This window comes from Bidens hawaiensis, unplaced genomic scaffold (assembly GCF_021521415.1).
Source record: "Bidens hawaiensis isolate Kalapana, Puna unplaced genomic scaffold, B.hawaiensis_p1.1 tig00032146_1, whole genome shotgun sequence".
NCBI classification, from domain to species: Eukaryota; Viridiplantae; Streptophyta; class Magnoliopsida; order Asterales; family Asteraceae; genus Bidens; species Bidens hawaiensis.
In genome coordinates, this window is record NW_027495463.1 from 159,255 (window position 1) to 186,843 (window position 27,589).

General features: G+C 35.0%; 1 protein-coding gene, 1 non-coding gene and 1 pseudogene across 2 annotated transcripts; 1 reads left to right on the plus strand and 2 right to left on the minus strand.

Moving 5' to 3' along the window:
- The first annotated feature begins 3,780 nt into the window (after positions 1 to 3,780).
- On the plus strand, positions 3,781 to 14,067 carry LOC143583140 (uncharacterized). The gene is made up of 7 exons (XM_077065532.1): positions 3,781 to 3,812; positions 4,482 to 7,092; positions 7,248 to 7,745; positions 8,478 to 9,086; positions 9,522 to 10,121; positions 13,196 to 13,945; positions 14,023 to 14,067. Exons 2-7 carry the CDS (start codon positions 4,486 to 4,488, stop codon positions 14,065 to 14,067), a joined length of 5,109 nt encoding a protein of 1,702 aa, XP_076921647.1. The 5' UTR covers positions 3,781 to 3,812; positions 4,482 to 4,485.
- A 2,587-nt stretch (positions 14,068 to 16,654) lies between these two features.
- On the minus strand, positions 16,655 to 16,757 carry LOC143583143 (U6 spliceosomal RNA). Its single transcript, XR_013144103.1, has one exon. It is a non-coding gene; the product is annotated as a U6 spliceosomal RNA (small nuclear RNA).
- A 3,958-nt stretch (positions 16,758 to 20,715) lies between these two features.
- Positions 20,716 to 26,967, minus strand: LOC143583138 (cyclase-associated protein 1-like; annotated as a pseudogene).
- Between the last annotated feature and the right edge of the window lie 622 nt (positions 26,968 to 27,589).

Consider the following 27,589-nt stretch of genomic DNA (forward strand, 5'->3'; position numbering starts at 1 on the left):
ACCTCGAATAACATAAGTGTAAATAACCTTAACCAACTTAGGTCACGGGCACATATAATATAATGCATATTACTTTTAGTGACACGTTATGTGGATTTAGGGATGTCTTTCATTTGGAGCTGTTTCGACGTAGCAACAAGATTTCTTTCATATTTTTATCTTCACGCATAAGATCCAGGTGAGTTCATGCACACCCCTTTTTCTTAAATTTTTTGGTGGATACATGCTTCTATATGTTTTAAAATTATTGGTGTATTATTAATCAAGAACTATTTTGCTGCCATGAACAATCCCCGAAACTGTAGCACAATCATTAACTCCATTAGGAGCCACAGGATATATGGGTAGTACTATCTAGGGAAGACCCCCGCACACAGTGGGCCTATATCATAGACGACCTCCCACTGAATGATATAATGGTTATCTTGTGACATATATCGGCGCAGTTTTGTATCTTATGTTGGCAGACATAAGTAAATTTGACCCATAACAATAAGGGGTATGGGTAAGGGGTTTATATATTTTAGATGTTCACAGATCGTGGACACATGTTTGATTGTGAACTTGCTTAATGTGCACCATACTATTTACTATTTAGATCATTTTTATATATAAATGTTTTCATAACTTAAACTCATGAACTCACCAACTTTTTAGTTGACCCAATTATTTTAAGCATGTGTTCAGGTGCCTCTTTTCAAGATACGGAAATATAGAGAATTAGATACGAGCTTGTTTGGAGATAGAAGACCCTTTTTAGAAGACTTATATCAAACCGTATAGCTTAACCTGAGAAACTATGATGGAAGTAGAGCTTATCCCTTAATAAGATGGTAGTTGAATTTTTAGCTTTGTAGTTGTATTTGACATTTGATTGTAACTTTGACCTAGTGTCTTAATATACACTTGTTATCTTGTTTCCGCTGTGTTTTGATTGGTTTGTCACGTCCAGTCCCCTCCTGGTCGGGGTGTGACACTTAATGCAACTTTAAATCTTCTAATATTCTGTTAACTCAGATTAATCACTGTTATTTGAACATGGCTTTAAGGTTAGCATGTCTGTAAGGCCCCGTTCCCGGTAACCCTACTTTGGTGTTGGATTTACTCATAAACACAATTCTAAAATCAGAGTTAATTAGAACTTTCGCGGAATAACTTAAAACTTCAAACATCACATTACAAAATATTCATTTTTGTTTTAACATACAAATTGTCTTTCCATAAACATTAATTAAAACAGTCATGACTCTTCTTCGTAGATGCCAGTCTCTTCCGTTCATGCCATGTGTCCCCCTCCTCAAGCCAGCTGCCTCAACCTATTTGCCTGCGTGCATACTAAAAGTCAGCTATGCTGAGTGAGTTATAGTTAATCAATTAACATACATTACATTCATATCCTCACTCATACGTGTCCGAAGATACGTATTCATACCTTACCTGTTATTTCTTCTTTCATACATACTTTACATACATGCATGCATTCTTACATACTTTCTTTCATATAACCCTATGGTATACCATAAGCTATTCTATCTTAAACATCACAGATATTATAAGGGTCTGGTCCCTAACATCACAGATATATAAGGGTCTGGTCCCTAACATCACAGATATTATGAGGGTCTGGTCCCTAACATCACAGATATTATGAGGGTCTGGTCCCTATCATCACAGATATTATAAGGGTCTGGTCCCTTCTGTCTCGAATAACCTTACCTTTATCATACGTGCATACTTTACATATCTTCTAGTTATAAATATATATACATAATCGTTCATACAATCATTATGTAACGATACATTCAATACACAATCATACACGTATCTTACACTCACCAATCAAGTAAGTGTATTATCTACCACATATGAGTATGCACACAGCCTCGAAAACATAACAGATAAGGGGCTAGAACTCACCTGGAGTCGGTTTCTCTCGCCGTTGATGGTAATGCCCTTCCTTAGCTGTGCGCGGCTAACTGTACAATACATTACACGTGTCAATTATCTGTTACTAGTGTCTCTTATATCTATGCTAATGAAACCCTCAACTAACGGGGGTCATGGAATTTCGCATGGAAGAATTTCTCATGGAAGAATTTCTGTTCTTCTCATGGAAGAATTTCTCTTCTAATGTAAAAAACCTATTTTTTTACATCTATCTTTTTTTGCCATTTTAAAGCTATTTTACTCCGTGACTCTTCCTTAGGACCCGATTTTACCCTTTTTATGGGTTTTGGGTTGTATCAACTTTGTATACCCGTGTTTTATAAGGTCCGAACATCACCTTTTTGTCCTATAACATACTCGTGAGGTTATAACTCACCAAGTTTATGTTTTTCTTACATTTCACAGTCCGATCTATCATTATATCAGTTTACATGTCGAAACCGACTAAAAACTTAACCATTTAAACTGAAACCTACCTTTTGCTTCGGGTTCGGTTCAGACCCGAGATGACTCGAGGATCTGGACGTGATTCTTGTTATTTGAAGACACTTTAAGCACCAAGATCTTCCTTACTTTAACCCGGATTCGGATTCGGGTCTTGAGAGAGTATGTGTGTTCTATGATGTGTGTGAAAGTGTGTGGAGAGAAAGATAATGGTGAAAGGGTTGAGGGGTTGGGTTTATATAGGGGGTTATGAGCCCCATAACCCACTCACACTTCCAAGTCCAAATATTATCCAAACACTAAACACACGACTAACTTAACGACACACACGCAACAATAAATTCTCTTTTATTGTAATCTCGTAATATGGATGTTTCAATGTCTTTAACTATTTGAATATTTAATTATTTTATATTCAAAAATAACATTATTATTATTATTATTATTATTATTATTATTATTATTATTATTATTATTATTATCTTGTATTATCATGATTGTGCCACTTTGTCACTATAAGTTTGTTATTGGTACTTGTGTGTTTATATGTTGCATGCTTTGGAGCCGAGGGTCTTTTTGGAAGCAGCCTCTATCCTCATGGATAGAGGTAAGGCCTGCCTACATCACACCCTTCCCAGACCCTACCAGTAGCTTTTTCTATTTGTGGGATTTACTGGGTACGCTTGTTGTTGTTGTTGTATATTATTTAAACTTAGCCTAACACAACAACCACAACCACAACACCATCCTCATCAAACACTAACATGTGTGAAGTAGTCATAGAAACCACCACAGTCCAATTGCCACCAAATTGGCACACCAACAACACTGTGTGCATCTGTATCAGTATGCATATGCGTATGAGTATCCACCACCATACAAAACCGTAAATACGTAGCAAGTAAACGCGAAATCATCACAATGTAAGAACTAAACACGCAAGGACATATACTTGAATTGCTTTGTAAAAATATAATAAATGCAAATAACATAACTTGTTTGTAGGCATGCATGCTACACCACAAAAGTAATAAAAATAAAAATAAAGTGGGGTTATTCATGTGCGCACACGAGAAAGAGGAAAACAAGCTAAACAAGTGAATTGGTTAGGTTCGGCACGACGAGTAATCCTAGATAATGAAATAATTCTATATGTATAAAAGTTAATATATAATTATATTTATATTTTTTGTGACCGTCATCCAGTTCAATGTCCGGTTCGGATCCGATTTTCTGGACCGGTCAATTGATATACGATCCGGGCTTGAAAACACTGATTTAGTGGATAAGATTTGAATGGCCTAAAACACGACAAGCATTAACTTCTTGTATCACTTTTGACTCTTTGCCACTGCTACTTTCTGCTTTGCTTTTCTCTGCTTGTTTGCATTTCTCTTGAACACCAAAGAAGAAAAAGCAAGGTAATATTACTATTTTTTATTATCTTTTAGATTATTATCTTTTGATACCTGCTAGCTTCCATTACAAAGATCTTGAGATTATGAGACAATAGTGTTGTTTTAATTACATAAGCAGGGTGGTTTTATGATTTTAAATTGGTAAAAGGAGCAGCCAGCAGGAATAGAAAAAATAAAACCAGATCGTGATGGGTAAACTCGAAACCCGACCGGTATTAGACCGGGTATGAGATTAGATCTAAATTTTTTTGCGCGCATGAGACTAGATAACCCCGGTTACCCAAACAATTTACCCGAAAAATTTTAGTTTCTATTTTCTTAACAAGACGTACAAATGCTTCATTTCATTACATTCATTATATATAAAATTAAATTTTCTTTAGGGATGTGTATTAATTGTTCCGAACCCGGTCCATTGCCATCCATAGTGACTAGAAATCAATACACTAAAAATAAAAAATATATATATTTTTAAATTTCGTTTTACTTTCTACATTCTTTTTTAAATATTTTTAATTTAACTGGCAGAAATCTAAAATATATAAGCACACATATTTAACTTTATATGTATAGTGTAACTTTGTACAAATTAATATATACATCCTGTCAAAATAGGCATATCAAATCGCATTCTGTTTTATTAATGATTACTTTATTGTTTGCCTACTACAGGAATATGGAATGCGTAACTACAATTATTAATCCCATTGTTGAATCTTTGATGGTACCTGTTAAGCAGCACCTGGGCTTCTTCTTCTCCTCAACAAAACACGTCACAAACATGAATGAAAGGTTGCAAAACTTGAACGAAACAAAACATGAGGTTGAAGAGCACAAGAATGATGCTTTGAGAAATGATCGCCTTATACCCGATCGTGTACGTGGATGGTTGGAACGAGTGGAAAGTGTAATAAAAGAGGCGGGAACTATTCCAAATGGTGGAAATGGATGCTTGAATCTCAAGACTAGATACAAAGCAGGAAAAAGATCATTCAGTATTTTGGAAAAGATAAATAACCTGCTTGAGCAACAAAGGGAAATCAAGTGGACCGATAAACAAAGACCTCTTGGTCGGGTAATTAGTACTCCAGGGCCATCCACCTCTAAAACTGCTTATGATCACGATATTGCCCAAAACATCTTCCCGTCCAGAAAATTGTTATTCAATGATGTACTGGAATTACTTGAAGCGGATAATGAGACCCAAATGGTGGGTCTCTGGGGGATGGGAGGTGTCGGCAAGACCACAATGATGGAAGATATAGAGAAGGCTGTGAAGAAGAGGAGAATGTTTAAATGGGTTGTGAGGAAGACTATTGGGACAAAATATGATCCAATTGATACTCAAAAAGATATTGCAAAACATGTGGGTGTAGATCTAACGGAAGATAAAATAGAGGAAAGGGCTGTTCGTCTTGGGAACAGTTTTGAGAAGATGTCAAAAAATGGCGAAAAGATTTTGATTATACTAGATGATGTTTGGGAGGCGATCAAACTCAAAGACATTGGACTCACAAGTCATTTTCCGAAAGGCTTCAAGTTGCTTGTCACGTCACGAAATGAAAGGGTTCTCACTAAGATGAATGTTGAAAGTAAGGCAAAAGTTTTCAAAATGGTTGGTATAGAAGAAGCAGAAGCAAACTCCTTTTTCTGGAAAACTGTAGGACTTTCGGATGCAGACGGTGAGCTTCGCAAGATAGGAGAAAATATTTTAAAGAAGTGTGGTGGGTTGCCTATCGCCATAAAAACCATTGCAGAGGCTCTTAAAAATGAAGAAAAGGATGCATGGGATCTTGCATGGGAGGATTTAAAACGCCATAACCTTAAAGATATTGATAACCTTGATGGTGTTGCGTATACAGTTTTTCATATAAGCTACGAGTATCTCAAAAAGGATGACGATAAAGCAATTTTTGTTCTTTGTGGCTTATTTCAAGATGACTTTGATATTTCTCTCGAGGAGTTAGTGAGGTATGGATGGGGTTTGCAGTTATTTATGAGAGCAGATAGTTTAGACGAAGCAAGAAAACGGACCAACATGTCTGTTCGTAACCTCATACGCGCAAATTTGTTGACAGAAAGTTCTATCATAGGATGTGTGAAAATGCATGATCTTGCGCGTGCTTTTGTTTTGGGCAATATTTCAAAATTCAAGCAAGCTTCCATTGTTAACCATGGTGACAAGTCCGAATGGCCTACACAAGATACATGGTTGTCTAGTGAAAGAATTTTACTAACATGCAAAGGTATGCCTGAGTTTCCTGAAGAATTTTATTACCCAAATGTTTTGCTTTTGAAAATAATGAATGGGGATAGGCTACTCGAATTACCTGATGGTTTTCATGAGCGAATGGAAAAGCTTAAAGTCATAGCATATGACAAAATGCAGAATCCATTGTTTCTAGCTTCACTTCAATGCTCTATCAGCCTTCGAACATTATTCCTTGATTCATGCTTACTGGTGGATAACAATATCTCTTTTCTTGGAGAACTTTTTAACTTGGAGGTACTAAGCATTGCACGCTGTAAAATCCGAAAACTAACGTCTGCAATAGGGAAGTTGAAAAGGTTGAAGTTACTTGATTTGACCGGATGTGTTAACCTTTGTATTGATGATGGTGTCTTAGAAAACTTAAAAAATCTTGAAGAGCTTTATATGAGAGCTTCTGAAGGGAAACCTGTTAGGTTCACTGACCCCAACTGTGACGAGTTAAAGGTGCTTTCAGAGAAACTTATTGCATTAGAGTTTGAATTCTTTGAGAATATTCTTCAGCCGAAAAATATGTCATTTGAAAAACTCCAAAGATTTAGGATATCAATTGGTTGTTCACTGAATGTGGAAACTAAATATGAGGACAAATATTCCTTCAAGAATACATTAGATCTTACGACTAACAGAAGCGATATCTTGGATTGCAAAATTAATGTGCTGTTTTCTAAAACAGAGAAGCTTCATTTAAGTGTGAAAGACATGATATATGTTGAAGATATAATGTCTGCTTCTCAAAATTCCACATTTTCCCGGTTAAAAGTCCTCCATGTTTCCAATTGTCAAGAGTTAACACACCTGTTCACAATTCCCGTGGCAAATGGTTTGAAGCTACTTGAGAGCCTTACAGTTTCCAAATGTCCTGCTTTAAAATCACTTGTAAGTTTGTCTGATAGTGTGAAAGTAATGGAGCTACCAGAATTGGTGAAGTTGAGCCTTTATGACCTTCCTGATTTTACAAGCATCATTCATGAGTATGATATTTCTGACACGCAACCATTATTCAACAAAGAGGTAATCACATTTATATTCACCTTAATACTGGATAACTTGTATTTCCTAACATTATATTTTCAACTTTTTTATTGATTGAAAAAGCGTTAAAAAATAATTTTGTTGTTTACGTACACAACAATGTATGTTTCATTTAGTTATAACCTATGATGCAGGTTATGTTTCCAAAGTTGTCGAAGCTGACAATTGATGATTTGAAGGAGTTGAAGAAGTTATGGGCTGATGATATTACTAGTGGCGAAGAAGATAATGTTTCCATGTTAAGAGAGATTGAAGTGGTTGGTTGTGATTGTCTTGTGAACCTTTTTCCAAGGAATCCAATGAGATTACTGAGTCATTTAGAAGAGATTGAAGTGCATAGATGTTGTAGCATTGAAGTGTTATTTAACATAGACTTGGGTAAAACAGAGCAACATAGAAACACCAGCAGCTTAAGAAGGATATATTGTAAGAACCTAGACAAGCTGACAGAGGTGTGGAGGATAAATGACGAAAATTACTCGGGGGACCTTATTTGTTACTTTAAAGCCGTTGAAACTGTAACAATTAGAAGCTGTAAGAAGTTTAGGAATGTATTCGCACCTACGACAGTCAACTTTGATGCTGGATCAATTATGGAGATCGATATTATGTTTGATAACAATGATGCAAAGGTATGTATAAAAAGAAAGAAATATGAAATTAGTAATAGATTTATTTAGTTGGGGTAAAGATCTCAATAAAACCCTTTGCAAATTGAGAACTTTGAGAACTATTTTGGATCACTAAAATAATCTCTAAAAAAATATTTAAAAAATTATAAAACAAAAAAAAAAACGAAAATTTTAAAAAAGTAAAAACAAAACCAAAATTCTTATATATGTATAATTTTGCTAAAACCGAGAATTTTTTTCTTGTGTTTTTTTTTATGAATCCGGAATGAAATATAAGAATTTTGGTTTTTTTACTTTTTTTTTGTTTTATGATTTTTTTTATTTTTAGGCTTTTTTTGTTTAAAATGGTTCTCATAGTTCTCAATTCCCAAAAAGTTCTCACAATCCTAATCCTATATATCATGTGTATATATATACATATAACAGGTTTCAAATAAAAATAAGAAGTTTACTAGGAATGGTAAGAACCAATAGTTTTTTGACATGTGGCATTACAAATAATGGTGAAAGAACAATTTTTAGGAAACTATGACGGTTATTATGGTGAAAGAGTTATTCTAGGAAACTATGTCGGTTTTTGGTAATTTTAAATCTCAACCATTGATTAAAATGTTCCAATGGCTATGATTTATTCCTATCATTCTTATGAAACTACTTGTTTTTATTTTAACCCTCCCCTATATATATAAATATATTTGTTTGTTTATTACTAATTTCACAAACTGTTGCTAGGATACGGAGATTACAGATATGGCAAAAGATGAGGATAATATGTCTGTAGTTGAATACCCATCCTATCACCTCACACACGCTTTCCATGACCTCCGTAAGATTGGATTGGGTGGACTTAAAGGAGTAGAGGTGATGTTTGAGATGGAATGTCCAAGTATTAATAGAGAACCGGTAACAACTCAACAACAACAACCATTACTTCCATATCTTCAAGAATTACGATTATACGAAATGGACACGTTAAGTCATGTGTGGAAGTGCAACAACTGGAATGAATTGTTTATACTTCACAAACACCAACCACAATCCTCATTCCAAAACCTCACAACTATATACTTGTACAAATGCAACAACATTAAGTACTTGTTTTCACCTCTCATGGCCAAACTTCTATCCAGCCTAAAGAGACTCGACATAAGAGACTGTCAAGGAATGGAAGAAATTGTTTTGAGTGAAGTTGATGATATAGAAGATGCGGTACTGAATGCATCTGCCTACACTTTGTTCCCATGTCTTGATGATATAAGTCTCAGTGGCCTACATAATCTGAAGCATCTTGGTGGTGTTCTTGCCAAGAGGACAACCGATGTCATTCATGATCAATTTAAGGTATGTTTTCTACCTGTTTTTTGTTACTGTCGAAAACTCGTTATATTCTGTTGCTGTCGCCAACGTCGTCATATTCTGTTGCTGTCATATTCATTGGCTGACCTTGTAATCACCGTCGTCACATGAAGATGAAGTGTTGCCAGATGAATCGATAATGCAGCTGTACGAAAACAGAACACCAACTTCAACCAGACCTGCTTTCAACTCAAAATCCATAAGACTAAATCTTGGTTTTTAAACGTAAACACATGTAATAACTGGATCATTTTCTTATTAGGGATTTAAGGTTGTAAGTGATGAAACTACAATTACTGAAAAATATTTACATTAAATTATTGTATTCCAAGTAAAAATGACAGACTTTGGTGATCCAATGATATGCATTTGTTAAATTATTGTACGAATATTTTAACATTGACTTTTTATTTACTGCAGTCGGGTGTGACTCCATCTTATGCAGCAACACAAATGCATAACGTTCAAAGCCTAAGTATATATTACTGTGGATCATTGGTGGGGGTGTTTGGAAGTGAAGCAATCAACAACATTAATGATTGCACTAGCAGTAACTTTGACCAAGGAAGCCTCCCATTGCCAAGACCCAACAATATTACTACGCGTCATGACCTAACCAACCTCAAGATACTCACCATTCGTAGTTGTGGCCAATTGGAATATGTTTTCACATTTTCCACACTTGAAAGCCTTAAGAACCTCAAAGAGTTGGGCATATATAATTGCAAGTCATTGAAAGTGATTGTGAGGGAAGAAAATGGAGAGAAATCATTATCATCTAAGGTTGTCTTCAAGTGGCCTCGTTTAAAATCAATTACACTGAGTGGTTTGCCAAAGCTTGAAGGTTTCTTCTTGGGGAGGAATGTTGACTTCGAGTGGCCATCATTAGATTACGTCAAGATGAAGAATTGCACCCAAATGATGGTGTTCACATATGGTGAGTCAACAGCTCCAAATCTCAAGTGCGTACACACAAGGCTAGGCAAACATAATCTTGAATGTGGCCTTAACTTTCATCAGGTCTGTTTTTATGTTTTCTTTTTCTTACCTTTTTTTTATCTCCCGTGTCAATTAAAATTTCTTAACCATATCATTTTGTGATTTTAACACTATAAAAAGTTTTTTTATGGATCTCATTAGAAGTGGCAATATGGATGGATTGGATGGGTTCGGGTGAGTTTGTCAAAATGGGTTTGGGTTAGAGGTGCACAAATCAGGTTTTTTCCAATACCCAGTTTCGGGTATGGAACCGGGTTCTGTATGATCGGGTATTGGAAAATCGAGTATTGAGAGAAATCGGGTTCCGATATAGTCGGGTATTGGTTCGGGTAGGGTATTGAGAAGAAAAACTCAATCCTATATACCCAGGTAGGGTATGATCGGGTTCCGGTATAGTCGGGTATTGGAATCGGGTATGTGTTTAGGTATGACCAAGTATCATTACCCGGTTTTGAAATTTTAATTTTTTATATATATTTAAATTCGTTTAAGATTAAATTTGCTTTGTAATTTTTAAAAACAATTAAATATTACAAAAACCATGAATTCACTCAAGTTCAAATTAGTACCTTATAATATGCACTTAAAAAAAACTTAAATGTAAAAGTTGTGAAGTGAACATAAAAATATACTATGAAAATTCATGTACGGGTATTCAAAAATGGTATCGGGTATAATTTGGGTAAGGTTTTGGGTACGGGTATTGAGCTCAAAATGCATACCCTATTCATACACTACAGGTAGGGTCGGTTTCGGGTATAACAAAAACTGGTTCCGAGTATTTTCTTCGGGTCCAGGTACGGGTTTTTTTTGCACCTCTAGTTTGGGTCAAGATGGATCATTTAAAGAAAAGTTTAGGATGAGTTGAGCCCAAGATGTGTTAATTTTACATGGAAAACCTTTGTTTTGTTCTGGTTGGTTTTTTCGGTTTTGTTTTGGTTTTTTTGTTTCGTTTCAATTTCGACATTTTTTCAGTTTTTTTGTTATTTTTTCGTCGGTTTTTCGGTTTCGGCTTCGTTTCGGATTTGACTTTTTTCAGGTTTTCTGTATTTTGTTTCGTCTTGGTTATTTTTTTTTATCTCTTTTCAGTTTGGTTTTAGTTTTTTTTGTTTCGTTTTGGTTTGATTTCGTCCTTTTTCAGTTTTGGTCGGTGTTTTCGGTTTCGTAACGGTTGTTTCGTTTTGTTCGGTTTTGACTATTTATAGGGTTTTTTTGGTTAAAAAAAGCCGAGGCCTTGGCAAACTATATACTAACCAAGGCATCTTAGCTAATTAGGAATGCCCCCAAACTACTACCGTGCTAGCCCAACTACTATACAAGAATCGAAGGTCGGGCTCAGCACCATGACATCTCCTAAAATACAACAATCTAAGTACACATAACAAAGACCGCACAACTTATCAAAATTAGGCCTCCAACATAATAAATGGATGCCCAAAGTATAAATTCATGGTCCAGCAAAAATTTCTGATCTCCAGCCAGTTTCAAAATTTTTGGTCGGGCGGTTTTTTTCTAAAATAGCGGTTTAAACAAGTTCATGAGTCTTATCCCAGTTACAGTTAACCCTGCACATAACCTCTTGTAATCTTTAACTGCCTTCACCATATTAGTTAACTTTATCAATGGATTGCTGATAACAACAGCAAGAGAACAGAAGACAGCTCTGATCCAAACCATTTGACTTTGGCAGTTGAAGCAGCTTTGACATTTTAAGATTAACCAACAATCATTAAACAGTTTATGATTTTGTTGACTTTGCTGAATCTGAGTTTGACTTAATCTGCTAGCAATCCATCTTGACCAGAACATGATAGAATTTAGATCTTTTTGACTTTCTGAGTTGACTATCATATGAATGGTTGACTTTATGCTTCAAAGACATAACAAAATACCAAAAATACCCCTGATCACCAAACAACCAATATTCCTTAGTATTCATGCGTCAACTACACCAGGAAGTTTTACTTTGACTTTCCCGTTGACTTTCCTGTATACCATTCATTTTGATTAGTTTGAAAAGACCAAAATTCCCCTGAGTATGAAAAATCCAAAATACCAGCATAAAACTCAGGTTTCTTGACCCGAAATAGGTTTGAACCTCTACCATATTAATTAAGCCCAGTGTAAGCTACAAAGATAGTATTCAGCCAAGTTATTATCTTTCTTAATTCAGAGAAGGCTTGCAACTAAAGCTTCACTTAACAACCTGAATATTCTAGGAATTTTCACCAGTGTGATGGCCTCTCTAGGAATTATAGTTTTTCTGTTTCGTTTTCGTTTTTTTATTTCGTTGTGGTCGGTTTGGTTCGACATTTTTTAGTTTTTATTTTGTTTTGATCGGTTTTTCTGTTCCGTTTCGGTTTTTGCATTTTCAGTTTTTTTTTGTTTCGTTTTCTTCGGTTTTTTCAATTTCGGTTTCATTTTTTTTGTTTTGTTTTGGTCGTTTTTTCGGTTTTGGTTTTTTGTTACGTTTTGGTCGTTTTTTCGTTTTTGGTTTCAGTTTTTTTCTTCCAAATTTTTTCGTTTTTGGTCGTTTTTTGGGTTTCGTTTTCGTTTCTTTTTTGTTTTGTTTTGGTTGTTTTTGTTTCGGTTTGCTTTCGACTTTTTCTGCTTTTTTGTTTTGTTTTGGTCATTTTTTGGTTTTTTTGTTCTTTTTTGGTTTTTTTTTTGTTTCGTTTTGGTCTTTTATTGGTTTCATTTTGGTTCGGTTCCGTTTATTTTGATGTGTTTGTTTTGTTTCAATTTATTCTGTTTTTTTGGATTCGTTTCAGTTTATTCGGTTTTGGCGCAAAACGCGTCGGGATATGCGTTGCACGTACCACAATTTTAATTGAAAAATATTGAGTTTTGTTTTGAAATAAAATAGGATGAACCTTGTGTTGGCCCATTTAGACTCATAAACGAAAGCCACTTATAAATTTTTTCAACCCAATTGAATGATCCATTTCACTTTTCAAATTACTTACCCAAAAAACCATATGGATGGCTTTTTCCAGCCCTAGATCTATATGTCCAATCTGTTCAGTTGTTTGATAAAAAGAATGTTGTTTTCTCTAACATATGTGTTGTTTTGTCCTTTTCTTTCATCTCTTTAGACTCCAGCCTCAAGTTCCGACGGTTCAAGCTTGGCCCCTGCTATTGCACAAGGGGCACCCTGGTCCTACCATAATTTGGTTCAAATGTCTTTGGAATCAGTCAATTTTAAAAAGATAGTTCCATCCAATGAGTTGCTACATTTGCAAAATCTAGAAGAGGTTACTGTGGGACAATACTGTTGGGATGTTGAGGAGGTATTTGAAGTAACATCGGAAGTGGCAAATAACGAGTCACAAACTGTAGTGATAGTTCCAAAGCTAAGAGAAGTGAAGTTAATGTATCTACCAAGACTCAAGTATATATGGAAGAGCAATCAGTGGACAAGATTGGAGTTTCCACACCTAACAAGACTTCATATTACTCTATGCAATAGTTTGGAATATGTTTTTACACCTTCCATGGTTGGCGGTCTCACGCATCTCCAGGAACTATATATAAGTAGATGCAATCATATGGAGGTAATTATCGAGAAAGAAGAAGAATGTGATGGGAAAGTGAGTGACATTGCGTTACCTTCTCTACACTCCTTAAAACTTGAACATCTTTCAAGTCTCAAGGGAGTATGCTTAGGGAAGGATAATTTTACATTGCCTTCATTGAATACGTTGGTAATTAAAGAATGCCCAGAAATAGAGGTTTTCACTGAGGGGTGTGTAGTTGCTCCTGAGCTAAAACTAGTAGAGACAGGTATTGGGTTCTTTCATGTAGGGGAAGACATCAACTCCTTCATAATGACAAAGAAACAAGAGGTAAGTAGAAGTGATTCGGTTCCTGTTAATGTAATTGTGATTCAATATTTTGTTTTTACTGTTTTCTATTTATGCAGGGACGTGTGTTTGGAGACTGGGTCCCTAGTGACGAGGATGAATAATTCAAATCAAATATTAAAGGTGAATAATATAACCTTTTTTTCTTTTCTGGTCTCTATTAAAAATTTTGAAAATGTGTGGTTGTGATTAACTCTGCCATGATAAAAAAGTTTAAATTTTCGGTCTTTAATTAATTATTCACTATTTGTAGGGAAACGTATTTGGAGAGCTCGAGTCCCTAAACTCTGCTAGCGTTGATGAACAATGTAAAGTAAATATTTTGAATTATTCTTTTTAGGTGCTTGGTGCCATTGCCTATGACATTTTTAGGCTTTAATTCATTTTTAAAATGTATTATTGATGGTGATGTGAATGTTTATTGTGTGTTACATGCGATCTTTTAAAAACCGGTATCTAACAAATGGTATAATGGTTGAACCAGGGAGCTTCAGAGCCCGGGTTGAATACCGGTCTGCTATGTGAAATACATGGCGAATTAAGTGTTTGAGCAGGGAGTGCGTATGCACCCTCTCAAATCTATAGTTTCTTTATAAACTTTTAATATATTAGACCCTAATACCCTAGTGCCCCATTCATATTTTTTTAGTGCCCAATTTGAGCACAATTTTCTAATCTTAAGTTTAATTTTGTATTGGAAAATAACAATTAAGCCTAGATTGCTTAATTGTCTAATTATTTCATTATTTCATCAAATTGCTTAATTGTCTAATCATTTCATCTGTTGGAAATTTAGAGTCTGCTAGTTATACAGGAGTGGGAGACAACTAGAAACGTCATCAATTGTTTATTTATTTTGATTTTGTTGATTTTGTTTATAATTTGATTGTTTACGCTTTTCTTAAAATTCAAAAGGTAGTGGATTTTTGTTGTCATTTGGGGAGTAATGATTTGGATTCTAGGTTTCTAAAGCATGAAATAATGAATGAGGCGCTGGCATGTCTTACAAATGAAGCTGTAATTGACCGTTTACAAAACATAAAATCATGTAGAAGTCAATTGTATCATGTATATTGTTTATTGTGTTTAATTAAATTTGTTGCTTACATATCGAAACGTAGTTTATGTAATATAATTATTCTTAACCCAACCCATGTTGCTTTGAAACACCCCATTATAGTTTGACTTTGTTCATTCTAGGTTAACTTTTTTTGACACCTACTGACTAAAACTTTTGTATTCACCACGGGTGTGAAAGCCGATATTACCGGTTCAACCGGCAGGTACGAACCCCTTGCTATAACATTGGTTACATGTAGGTTTAGATCCATGACAAGATCAAGAATCAAAGGAGATTAATAGAAGCTCCCAAAATGTTTTCGACATTTTCTTTAACGTGTTGACTGCCTCTTCAACTTAAATTGGTTTTTATCATCTTGGTAAATTAATTGCTTGAATATTCATTACAACTTTGTATCCTTTTTACTCTCTTTATAACAGTTGACTTTGAACATCTTTAAACTTTGTTTCTTTTGACTTTCTGGATAACATCCAAATGTATATTGTTCATTAAAGTTTCATTCAAAACTAAACATAAATAAACTAGCATAAATGAAAGAATGTAAATGAACATTCACAAACATAAATGAACCAAAGAAACATGTGTTCATGTTCATTCGCTTATTAATTGAATGAAATAGCAACGAAATTATGTAATTATGGGGGGGGGGGGAGGCTTCTTCTGACTATTTGACCCGTTGTTGGTTTGATATAAAGACCAGCTGAACTATCAGCGCAAGCTAATACAATACCACCGTGTGTAAACATCGCATATGTAAGGCCTACATATTAAAAACAGAAACGTTAAACCAAAAAGTTAACATTCCAGACAACAAATAACCAAATCCAAACATTAGCAAACCCATGAATAATCTCAAAGATATATATATATCCTGAGAGTTGTAACATCAATTCTCTGTGATGGTTAATCGCACCCTCTTAACTTCTCAAATCAACACGCGGTCCCTAGAGTGAAGACAATATAAATCCACTAACACCACTGCATAATAACCAAACTGTGCATGCATCATAAACTCACTGTAAACCGATACAATCCATACAAATTCATCATACAGTTCAATTTCTCTACCAGTTACTCATGCATGCAATATAAGCAACCAATTAGATCGATAAACCTAAATCTCAATCTCAATGTAAATCAATGCAATCCGAAGCTATAGCGGATAAGATCGATAAACCTGAAATTCAATCTCACTGTAAATTGATACAATCCAAAGCTATCACAGCTCAATTTCTCTATCAATTACTCATACATGCAAATCGATACAACCTCTAGTATCTCAATTCATAAAATAAGCATTTCAATTGACAGTTATGGTTAATTAATAAGTCATAACTGTAATATTCAAATAATGAGTCAGAAATTTGCAATTTATCTCATGCAATCAAACATCTTAAATGTAATATTCAAATATTGAGGAGCTTAAAACATCAAAATTAGTGTTTTTTGTTTCACCAAACATGCTGAGTCAAGATTACTCACATTCATTAAGATAATAACCTCTGTAAACTGTTGGGGTTTAGCGTAAACTAAAAACAGCAGACTCTAGAGGATCAAAAAAACTTATGGTTCCAATTTTATCGGATGTCCCCGAAGGAAACGGAATAGAAAAAAATTTGGACCATTTCTCGATTTGTGCGTGTCATCCTTGCGCAGGGGCCATGCTAATCTTCTCTGTATCGTTCCAATTTTATCGGATGTCCCCAAAGGGACAATAATCTTCATCCAGCTCGGTATTTTAAAGTAGCCCAAAATTCATCCAAGTATCGATGTGGGATAAACTGTTTAGTTTCTTTTACTTTTATTTCCCTTTTGAAAAACAACATTGTGCTTTATTTAATTACTAGTAGGTGTGCCCGCGCGTTGCGGCGGGGATGCAATGGGGATGCGTTCGGTAGGAGCTCGGTTTGCGGTGTGGGGGTGTCTAAATGAAGACATAACTATAAAGTTGAATACGAAACGAAACAATTCTAATTAGAGTTTTATCTAATGAGTCAACTTTAAGCAAAACCTTAATCTTACGACGTTTTAAACAACATTAAATGAAAGTTGGATATAATACATTAACAATTTGTTAGCTATCCAAATTGTTGGATGAAATTTCTTAGGTTGATTTGCTTATAAAGTATATACCTCTGTTTCTTTTTGCACAGGAGTTAAAGCATAACCAGTTATTTAGTTATTAGAATTAAGAAATATATAAAATACCTCATATGCGTCTGGCTTTGTTCTTTGACTTTATGGTCAACCCACTGCATCATCAGTTGATTGCATTGAAGTAGGCTTGGTTTCAACAATGTCATACAAAATGAAGAACATGAATGTTTTACAAATAACAATCACTAAACACACAAAATAACAAAACATGACAAATAAAGCATTTCGGGTTTCGGTTAAGTTTTGAGCTGAAATTTTAAAAACGGGTTACGGTCAGGCCGGAAACACAGGGTTACGCCAAACACCGACATAAAATATATTAAAATTAGGCCAGGCTGGAAACAAATTAATTGGGGTTTGGTTCAGTTTCGAGCTGCAATCAAGCTTGTATATATGTTTTTTTCATAAAATGTGAGCTTGGTGCAAGTTGAAAAAGGAAATTTTTTTAAATTATGTTATTTAGCTCAATTCGATTAAAATTTTAGGCCAATGTTATTCAGCGCAAGCCAATTACAAATTATGATAAAAATATTCAAAAGAAATTAATTTATTCCGTCAAAATCCAAAACCAAACTGAATCGGATTCGGTTTGGTTTGGTTTGGTTTTGAGCTGCCTAGGCCCTAAGTTAAGGTTGGTTCTGTTTTGGTATCGCCCAAAAATCCATCATAATGTATAAAACAAAAACCGAACTAACGAATATACAAAGGGTACTCATTGTTTACAATCGAACACCTTATCCATCAAATGCAATAAATAAACACCAGTTAATTGTCAATTACAGTTTCACCAAATGACTTTAGGAGATTAAAAGAACTTTAAAATCGGATCAACTTGCAATATTTTTTGTTTAAACGTCTGTTTTCTTATATATATAATTTATGAAACTGGAATCTGAGAGCGGGTCAGTTTGGGATATTTTGGTGATGCTGTCGGAAGGTCAAATGGGCCAGCTTGTTAGTCCAAATTAGTCATGTGCAAAGGCGAGGCATAATTGATTAGTTTTTATTACATGATGTTGGGCATCCTATCTGATGGGTGTACAACTTGAATAATGGATTTCTATTATATTAGCCTCTAACCATAACACATATTTAATGCACACATGTATAACATAAAATGCAAATCTGGAAAATCTGGAAACAGAGTTGTATATTGTGTTTGTTAACATAGCGAAGAAGAGGATGAGTATGTAGACAGCGAAGAAGAGGGTATCGAGAAGCTTTAGGTATTATAGGAAGAGGAGACAGCGATAATTGAAGGAAGAGGAGAAGCTTTAGGTATTATAGGAAGAGGAGAAGCTTTAGGTACGGATAAAAACGAAATCTATATTCGTGTGGTATGTGACACTGGATATTTACACTACTAGATATATAGGATATTTTGGCTAACTTCAGACCTTGAAAACTTCAAGGGATAAAATGAAATCTTCCCAAAAAAAAAAACTGTTAATAATAATTTAAAAAACAGGCTCCATTGCCGGGAATCAAACCCAGGTCTCCTGGGTGAAAACCAGCTATGCTAACCGCCGATCGACAATGGATATTTGTCCTTCAATTTCTCTAATTTTTAAATATATAATCAGAGCATTGATGTAGTTCCAAATGAAAATGACAAACTGAGCATAAATACTCGGAGAAAATAATCAGTTAGATGCATTATACAAATCAATTCATGAATACTTAAGTTAAGATTAAAAATAAGATGTAAATTATGCTAACCAATGAAAAAACGCGCTAAACCAAATACGGAAAGGCTTGCAAAAGTCGAGGGGAAAGTTTTTATTGGCAAAATCAAAGCCCCAAATGGTGGAATTTGGATTGATAACTAGGGCAAAAGGTCCAGGGTTGTTTGCCACATGGCTCGGCTCGTCGAGACCTTTCTCACGGCCAGTAATGGGCTTTGTAATTCCACTCGTAGCCAAAGTTACATATATATATATATATATATATATATATTTGTAGTTTGGGTCATTTCTGTCATGTTTTCTCTTAGCACTCACGCAATGGCAAATCTATGTGTGGGCCAAGGGGTGCCCGGGAACCCCTTAACTTGTCAAAGTGCAATTTTATGTATCGTATATTCGTATACCCCAAAACTTAACATCCACCACTTTCATATATAACAAGACCCTTTCTAGATATGCAAATTCTTTTTTGAAATACCGTGGATTTTTCTTCTACATCTGCCAGTGGTTCCATGTAACAGTCTGTGCGGGTAAACACGTTTTCTTAGTTGCTACGATGAACACATTCGATAGCAAACATGAACATATGCTTACCATTTATCCTATGAGCTCATAGAAGAAGATTAATTTGTGCTCTCACATTTAAGAGTACTTATGTTCCTTAATGTGTCAATACCATAAAAATAATACACTTTTGTCTACCAAGATCCATATCATTTAAAAAAACACTGGTAACAAGGAACACCACACACATAAAGAAAATCATTGTTAAAAAAAGGTTGGCAAATTATGTTCCGTTATTTACTAAAACATACTTAGGGCCGTTCAAACCGCTCGTTTGGAAAATGCTTGCTCATTTGTTCGCTCGATTGTAAATGAGCCGCTCTTCCAGGTTTGGTTTGTAAACAAGCCAAACAACGGGCAAAGATCTGCTCGGTTCGGTTCGGTTCGACTCGAATATTTTTAATTTATTTTATATATAATTATATACGAACAAATAAATAAATATATAGACAGCACACATATAACAAAGGTATACAATTTTTTAAACTCTTTTACATTTTTCCTATTCTGTCAAGTTTGTTTACATGTCCATTATATCTCACTTCAAACTTTTTTCTCCTAAAAATTTACAACCTATTACACGTTTGTTAAAAACTATTAATTTGTTTACAAAATATATTATTTAGAGCCTTCAAACGTGTTTCTTATTGAAATCTTTAGAGTGAAAAAGAAAAAAATAATGTTCGAAAATCTCGATGTTAGATCGAAAAATGCTCGATTCGATTTTGGCTCGGCTCGAATTTCAACCGTTTGGTTCGGTCATGCTGTAAACGAGCCAAGCAACGAGCAAGCCTTCGCTCGATTCGGCTCGGCTCGTGAATAGCCCTATCTCTTCATTCTTGAGATTTAATGCCCCCATATTCACAATATGTTTTACATTAAGAAGAGCCCGAATAGTTCACACGAATTTGAAACGTGTATCCGTCTTTTAGATTCATGTATTCTAAGAACGTCTTTTTGTATTTTGATATTAAACGACACATAAGTAAAAAGTCGGTATACAAACCTTTCGTCATATAAGTCATGCTATTCGTATTAAATTGTTCTAACGCACAAAACAACGTTCTCGTACCCTTTATTACAACAAAACCAGTCTGGGATACAAGTTTTTGACTCTTTGTGGTCCAACAATAATGTTTTTGTACCAAATACCTTCACTACTTCAAACCTCAATCAACACTTATTAGTTATTATTATAACCCACTCAAAGAGGATACAAAAATGATGCATAATAAGGAAACAATGTGGTACACCTTAACATTACCAACAAATTCACTGATTAGCCTCCGGAATGCGAGACAGGGGTTGTAATAAATTGGCCGTCTTTGTAAGTGTGAAGGTACATTTGCGGCATTGCATGTTCCGCCTGCAACAACACCGTCACATAGTTTTTGAGAAAAAAAGGAAAACAAAATGACGAATTCGACCACCCGTTAATGTATTCTAAGAATAACAAAATCACGAAAATCGAGATTTTGGGTTTTGTTGGTGTTTGTGCAACCTTTGGGCTTGCTCTTATAGGCCCACTAGATGTTTTTCTATGCATAATGAAATCCGTTAGGTTGCAGTCCGTGGATGTAGGTCCCCACGCTGAGACTGGGACCGAACCATGTAAAATATTTTTCGTACTTCTCGTTTATTATTTTTCTGTTTATGTGTGATATTCGTTTGTGCATTTGTGTGTTGGTTCTGATATGCCGCTTTGTTCCTAACAGGCTTGGTATAAACGGGGTTCGGTGACTCCGGTCAGTTTCAAGTCAAACCCGTGAACCTGTTTAGCTAAATGGGTCGGGTCCGTTCGCCGTTGACCCGTTTAACCCATTTATTTTTAAAAATATGCTTTATGTAATATATTCAATTGGTTCACATCTCTGACACGATTTTCGGGCTCGGTTTCATGTCGGGTTGGACCCGCCAACCTGTAAATACGGCCCGTTTGACTAATGGGTAAAAAGGTCAACATACCTGATCAGCATCAGGATCTTCAGCAGGTACCAAAACATTAACTTCAGTTGCCTTAGAAGTTGTGATAGAAGATTCTAGAGAATCTTTGCTCAAGTACAGCTGGCAACCTGATGTGTTATCTATTGAAATGGTAGGAGCTGAACCCTGTAATCACCCACATTGAATAATATGAGATTAGCTCGTAAAAGTAGGTCCCCAAGGCCGAGTACTTCCCGAGTAATCGCTACATGGTATGGCGCCATGGCGACTTTCTTTAACCCTACCTAGTTACTAAGAATCGACCAAAAGTGGTCAACCTTAGCCAAAATCAGATCTACCCGGTCAACTTGGGCCGATTTTGACTTTAAAAAAATCCTATTTCTATAATATTAAAGAATGAATATTGTTTTTTAAAATTACTAATTAGTAATTTTTAGAATAATTTAGTATTTAAAAATGTACTTCTCTTATTTATATTGATACTCACCTATTTTGTTATCAATATTAGTTAACTTATGCTATTCGACATATATAAGATATCCAAAAATTAATTATCTTTATATTTACCATATCCGATTACCCTGAATACACCCAACTCCCCGGTCAACCGCCTAGGTTCTGCCTAGCGACTTTTGCAACATTGCTTTATATAATAAGAATACAAGTAAAATGGATACCTGACATTGCACCTCAAGACTGCTGCAATTAACAACCTCAAAAGCAGCAACAACATCCTGTTTTTAAGAGTTGTAAAGAGTCAATGATCATATACTAGTAACATCCATGTCCCAAATTAACACAAGTATTCTACTCAAGTTTTTTTTTTTTTTTTTTCTTTTGGCAAATTGAATTTTAATAATCCCAAATTTTTGCAGTTGGCCAATAATAATCCCACTTTTGAAAATAGCTGTCACTGATCCCACCTTTCACACTAATTCTTTTCATTGGACCTCCGTTAAAAAAAACTTAACTCCGTTAAGTATTTTCAAAATTTCAAACTGATGTTTAAGGGCTTTTGATTGAAGTGAGGGCACGAGTCGATTGATGTAAAACTTACCTCGAAATGGTGCTCGAAACAACGAAACGGTACTTCAATTCAGGTGTTTAAACTTCCAATTAACAAAATCAAGCCGTTTGGAGCACCGTTTCTGGTAATTTTACATAAATCGAATCGCATCATCTTTTTGATCAAAAACCCTAAAACATCAGTTTGAAATACAAAAAAAAACTTTTCCGTTAAGTTTTTTTTAACGGGGTTCAATGAAAACAACTAGTGTGAAAGATAGGACCAGACAGCTCAGCCATTTTTTGAGGTGAGATTATTATCAGTCAACTGCAAAAAGGTGAAATTATTAAAATACAATTTGCCTTTTTTTTACACAAAGCAGAAATTTGTCACTGACCGTAAATACAACACCCATTTTTGTGCATTTGTCAACAGTTATGTTGTTAACTTTCCCTGCATAAACAGAAAGCATAGACAATAAAAACACAGATTATTGGAAACAATTCAAACAGGCTAAACCATAAAATATACAAAGATTGTTAAACCATTTTATTTTTTAAAAAAAATTATACACTTCTCTTGAGTGATATAGCTTATAACTATACTTCATACATTAACTATTTACAAAGTTTAATAAAAGAGCAAAAATTGTGTGTGGGTCAGCACAGCCCGTTTGACCGACACATAAAGTACCAGTTTGAGCCTGTCAAGGCCGTCTCCGAGAATCGCTAAAAAATTTTGGGCCGAGGACAAGTATAAATTCGGACCTTAAGTAAAATAAGCTGGATAACTCATATATAAAACTTAAAAAGTAACCGAGTATTGTCTATGATTTGGATTTTGGGCCTGATTTATTGCGTATTGCTTAAAAAAAACTTGTAATTGGGCATAATACCATTTTTTTATAAATGCATGTATGTATATATATATATATATATATAACTTTTTTTAAAATTTTCTGGTCTCTGGGATGATCCGGCCTAAGGAGGTTGACCTCCCTGCCTCCCCATCCCAGATGGACGGCCCGGGGCATGTTACCCAAACCAATGACCCGCCCGGTTTTCCAATGCTAAAGGAAATGAGCTGCAGAAGAAAAAATAGATTGTATCACCTTTGACCTGAAGAACTGAATCTTTGCAGCCAAAAATATAAACTGTCTGCTTTGGATCACAATCATCAATCAACAAATCCTTCGCGCCAATTTGATTCTCAACAACCCATCTGCATAATGTGTATTCAGATTAATAATCTGGTGTCAGTTTCTAAAACAAAATGTTAAAAAACACTTATAAATATACTGACTTTCGACCCATTACAAGCTCGAATTTTGGCGGTCCAACTTTAGCATCCGCTGCGAAATTCTTTTTAGGTTCTTTTTCAACCGAACTCACAAAACCTGCTCTATCTGTTCGGTTTTTCGTCTTCATATCATCTGTAACTTTCTTTAATCCTAAACACATGAAATTCAGTTAGATAACGATATAATGGAACTAGAAACAAGCAAGCGTAGGCCTGTAAACGAACTGAATGAACATGAACAAGAGCATGCTCGTGTTCGTTCATTTAACTTAAAACGAACACGAACACTTAATCGAACAGATATTTTGTGTTCATGTTCATTTATGTTCGTTTGTTTAAAATCTAAACGAACAGTTCACGAACATAAATGAACAAAGATAAATGAACATATATGAACAAATAAATGTAAATCAACACAAACAAACATGAACGAACGTATATGAACACACTTAAATGAGCAAATATAAAACCATTAAGTAGATAAGTCTTCCATTTAATGTTTAATTATTTGCTATTAATATGTAAACAAACATAAATAAACGGGCATAAATGAACATAAATAACGAACGCTGGTTTAGAAGACTTTGATGGAGCAGATACAGTTGCTCCTGTTGCGCTCCATACGGGTCCTAACGGATAGTGAGTTTTAACATAATCCCTCAACCCTGGTACATAAACTTCCTTCAGAGCTCGTGCCCATTCCACGTGGCTTGGATCTTTGTTTTTGAATTCTACAAGAACCTATAACCAACAAATTCAATGTACTTATTAAAAAAACACCACCCTCAAATAGGGCCTCAATTTACTCTAGTTTATAACTATTAGATAGAATATATTAGTAAGTCTAATGTGTAACCATCCTCGTTGTATTTCTATATATAGCTGATCAATTATATATAATATCTCACAAGATTTGAATTATTCTATATTTAAGGATGTTAAGATAACCCCATGAGATATTATGTATTATTGATCAACTATATACAGTGATACGATGAGGATTATGCGGTTTATGCAACCGGAGTTGAAAGAAAACTGAAATATACGTGCAAATTATGTACTTTGTTGCGTTAAGGTAAAAAACCGGTACGTAGGTTGCATTAAATGGTTACAAATTGTCATTCAAAAGGGGGTGGCGCCGTGGCGGTGCCGCTTGTTGTCCACTTACCTACCTCTGTAATTGAGTCCTTGTATTTATGAATTAATTTAAAGAAAATCCCTTTTTGAGTTTAAAAAAAAAATGAGTAAGAAATGGTGAGTATGTAAGTGTGTTACAATGTTGAAAGAAAATCATATTGCATACTATGTGCAATAGACATGAAGTACCTTGTTACTGTAAAACTCAGCAGACTGCCAATATTCTTCAACATGTGAAATAGGCATGCTCATTCCTAAAATTACAAAAGATTCAATAATAGATAACTTTATACAAAAGTGTGTATTTTTCATATAAATAACAAGATATGTCGAATAGTATTTTCTAACCGCAGTTTTTCCCTGTATATGCAATCCATGCTAAAGCTGTGAGACTTTCAGCAACAGATCTTAAGTGGTTGAAGAAATCAGAACGCGGTCCTTCTGTCATGCGAGTTGCTTCACCGAGTTTTTCATTTAATGGCTTGAGGAATTCACCCAATCCTCCAGCGTCAGGTTTCTGCACAGTTAATATGCAAAATCATTACACGAATTAGAGGAACGGTAAGGCGTGATTAAGGTGTGTTTTGCTCCATACATTTAACTAATATTGATATCTATTTTTACTAATTTTGTTCAAACTCAACTACTACACACACATTTTGTGATTTGCATCTTGAAATAATTGATTCATAGCAGTCTGATATATCAGATCCAAAGAGTGCTCATGTCTCCTTTTTCACCCAACTTCACAAACGCTAGAGATAACTAGGGGTGCAAACGAGCCGAGTTACTCTAGATCAGATCGATAGAAAACTCAAAATGAGCCGAGCCTAAAAATAAAGCTCATTTAGTTTTCAAGCCCAAGGTTGAGCCTTGTATGGGAAGCTCATTTAGGCTCATCGAGTCTTAACCAGCCTTGTGTATTCTTAAGTTTCACCTCTTTTAGACTTTTATTTATTAGTTTCTCACTGCACAACTAGCTTTGGCTCATTTAAGGTACTGCAGACGAGCTCGAGCCGATCTTATGCTCCTTTAAGATTTCCTCAAAAAATATAAAAATAACTAAAAACATATAAACTAATTAATAATTTATTACTAATCGAGCTGAGCCCGGGCTTGCAAAAACTACTCACGAACCAAGCTTTAGCATTGAGCTCAAAAGAAGCCAAGCACGAGCCTAATCATTTTAAATCAGTATAAATAATCTTGAGATCATTTATGTATGCATATACGACTGTATGTATGTATGCATGTATGCATGCATGTATGTATATCTTGTGCATCTAATAGTCGCTCTACATGACTAGTACGTTTTAATTTCTCATTGCACAACCGACTGACCGAGGTTTGGCTCATTTAAGGTACTACACGAGGTCGACCCGAGCTTAGGTTTGTTTAAGATTTTCTCAAAACACATAAAAATAATTAAAAACGTATATAAATTAATTAAAATATAATAAACGATCCCAGCCCAAGCTTGAGAAAACGACTCACACGACGAGCTCGAGCTTTAGAAAAAGAGCTCGTTTGAGCTCGAGTTTTTTAAACAACCGATTGAAAATCGAACCTCATTTCACCAGACTCGCTCATAAACATACCGAATACATTAATATGCATACGAAATGCGTAAATAACGAATCAAACAATATTATACCTCTCTAGCATGCGTGTATGTATATCCTGTGCATCTAATACACTCTCTACACGAAAACGAATCCGAGTTTTATTTATCATTATTATTATTAATCGATCTAACAATATCTTCTAATTAGGTATAATAATAATAACATACCTAACACGTAAATTATACATTTACACATTATATATTACACATAACAAATAAAACAACGTAACACAAACTATTGCCTTTTCGTAACCACAAACAACACGAAATCAATCACCGAAACGAACCTGCGTTTGCTTGATCTTAACAAGCAGCTCCTTCTGCGCGTCAAACGCGTCTCGCAGCACACTCGTGATATCCAGTGATCAGATCGTCAAACGCGACGATTGACGGATCAGACGACGCTGACGCGGCGTCTAGTGCGGTTTGCGGCTGCGAACCGCCGCGGGAGAAGGATTCGAGCCGCGTTACCGCGGCTTCGAGCCTTTGGATCAAGTTTTCAGCCATGGGAGTGTAAAGGTGTAGGGGTGTGTGTGTGTGTGTGTGTGTGAAGTGACACGTGGATTAGTTAGGTTGGTTTTGTTAAATACAAAATAAATTAGTTTTATTTAAGCTGGGACAGACGAGCTGAGCTGAGCTGAGTCGAGCTTAAGCTTGATTTGTTTCGAGCTTTAATTTCAAAGCTCGAGTTTGGTTGTGTGTAAATTTTCAAACTCTAGCTTGGCTCGTTTACTATTTATTAATAATTTTTTTATATATATTTTTCAATTATAATGTTATGTATAAAATAATATATATTATTTAGTTATTATATTTTTATAACATTATATATATTGATTAAAAGTTATTAAATATATATTTTAAAAAAATTATATATGTGACACACTCATTTAGGCTTACGAGCCGGCTCAAACTCTATAAGTGAGGCTCGAGCTCGGGCTTGTTCATAAACGAGCTTACTTTCAGGATCGGGCTTGTGCTTGATTCAGCTGGATCGAGATTTTTAAGGAGCCGATCTCGAGTAGCTCGCGAGCGGCTCGGCTCGTTTGCGCCCCTGCTTTTAATACCATATACATAATGCATATAGGGTTGTAAACAGGCCGAAGCTAAATCAGACAAGACCTTGTTT

Coding starts and splice junctions, on each gene's coding strand:
- LOC143583140 (XM_077065532.1), top strand. CDS start 4,486: ATGGAATGCGTAACTACAATTATTAATCCCATTGTTGAATCTTTGATG. Junction 7,093..7,247: donor AACCATTATTCAACAAAGAG/GTAATCACATTT, acceptor CCTATGATGCAG/GTTATGTTTCCAAAGTTGTC. Junction 13,946..14,022: donor TAATGACAAAGAAACAAGAG/GTAAGTAGAAGT, acceptor CTATTTATGCAG/GGACGTGTGTTTGGAGACTG.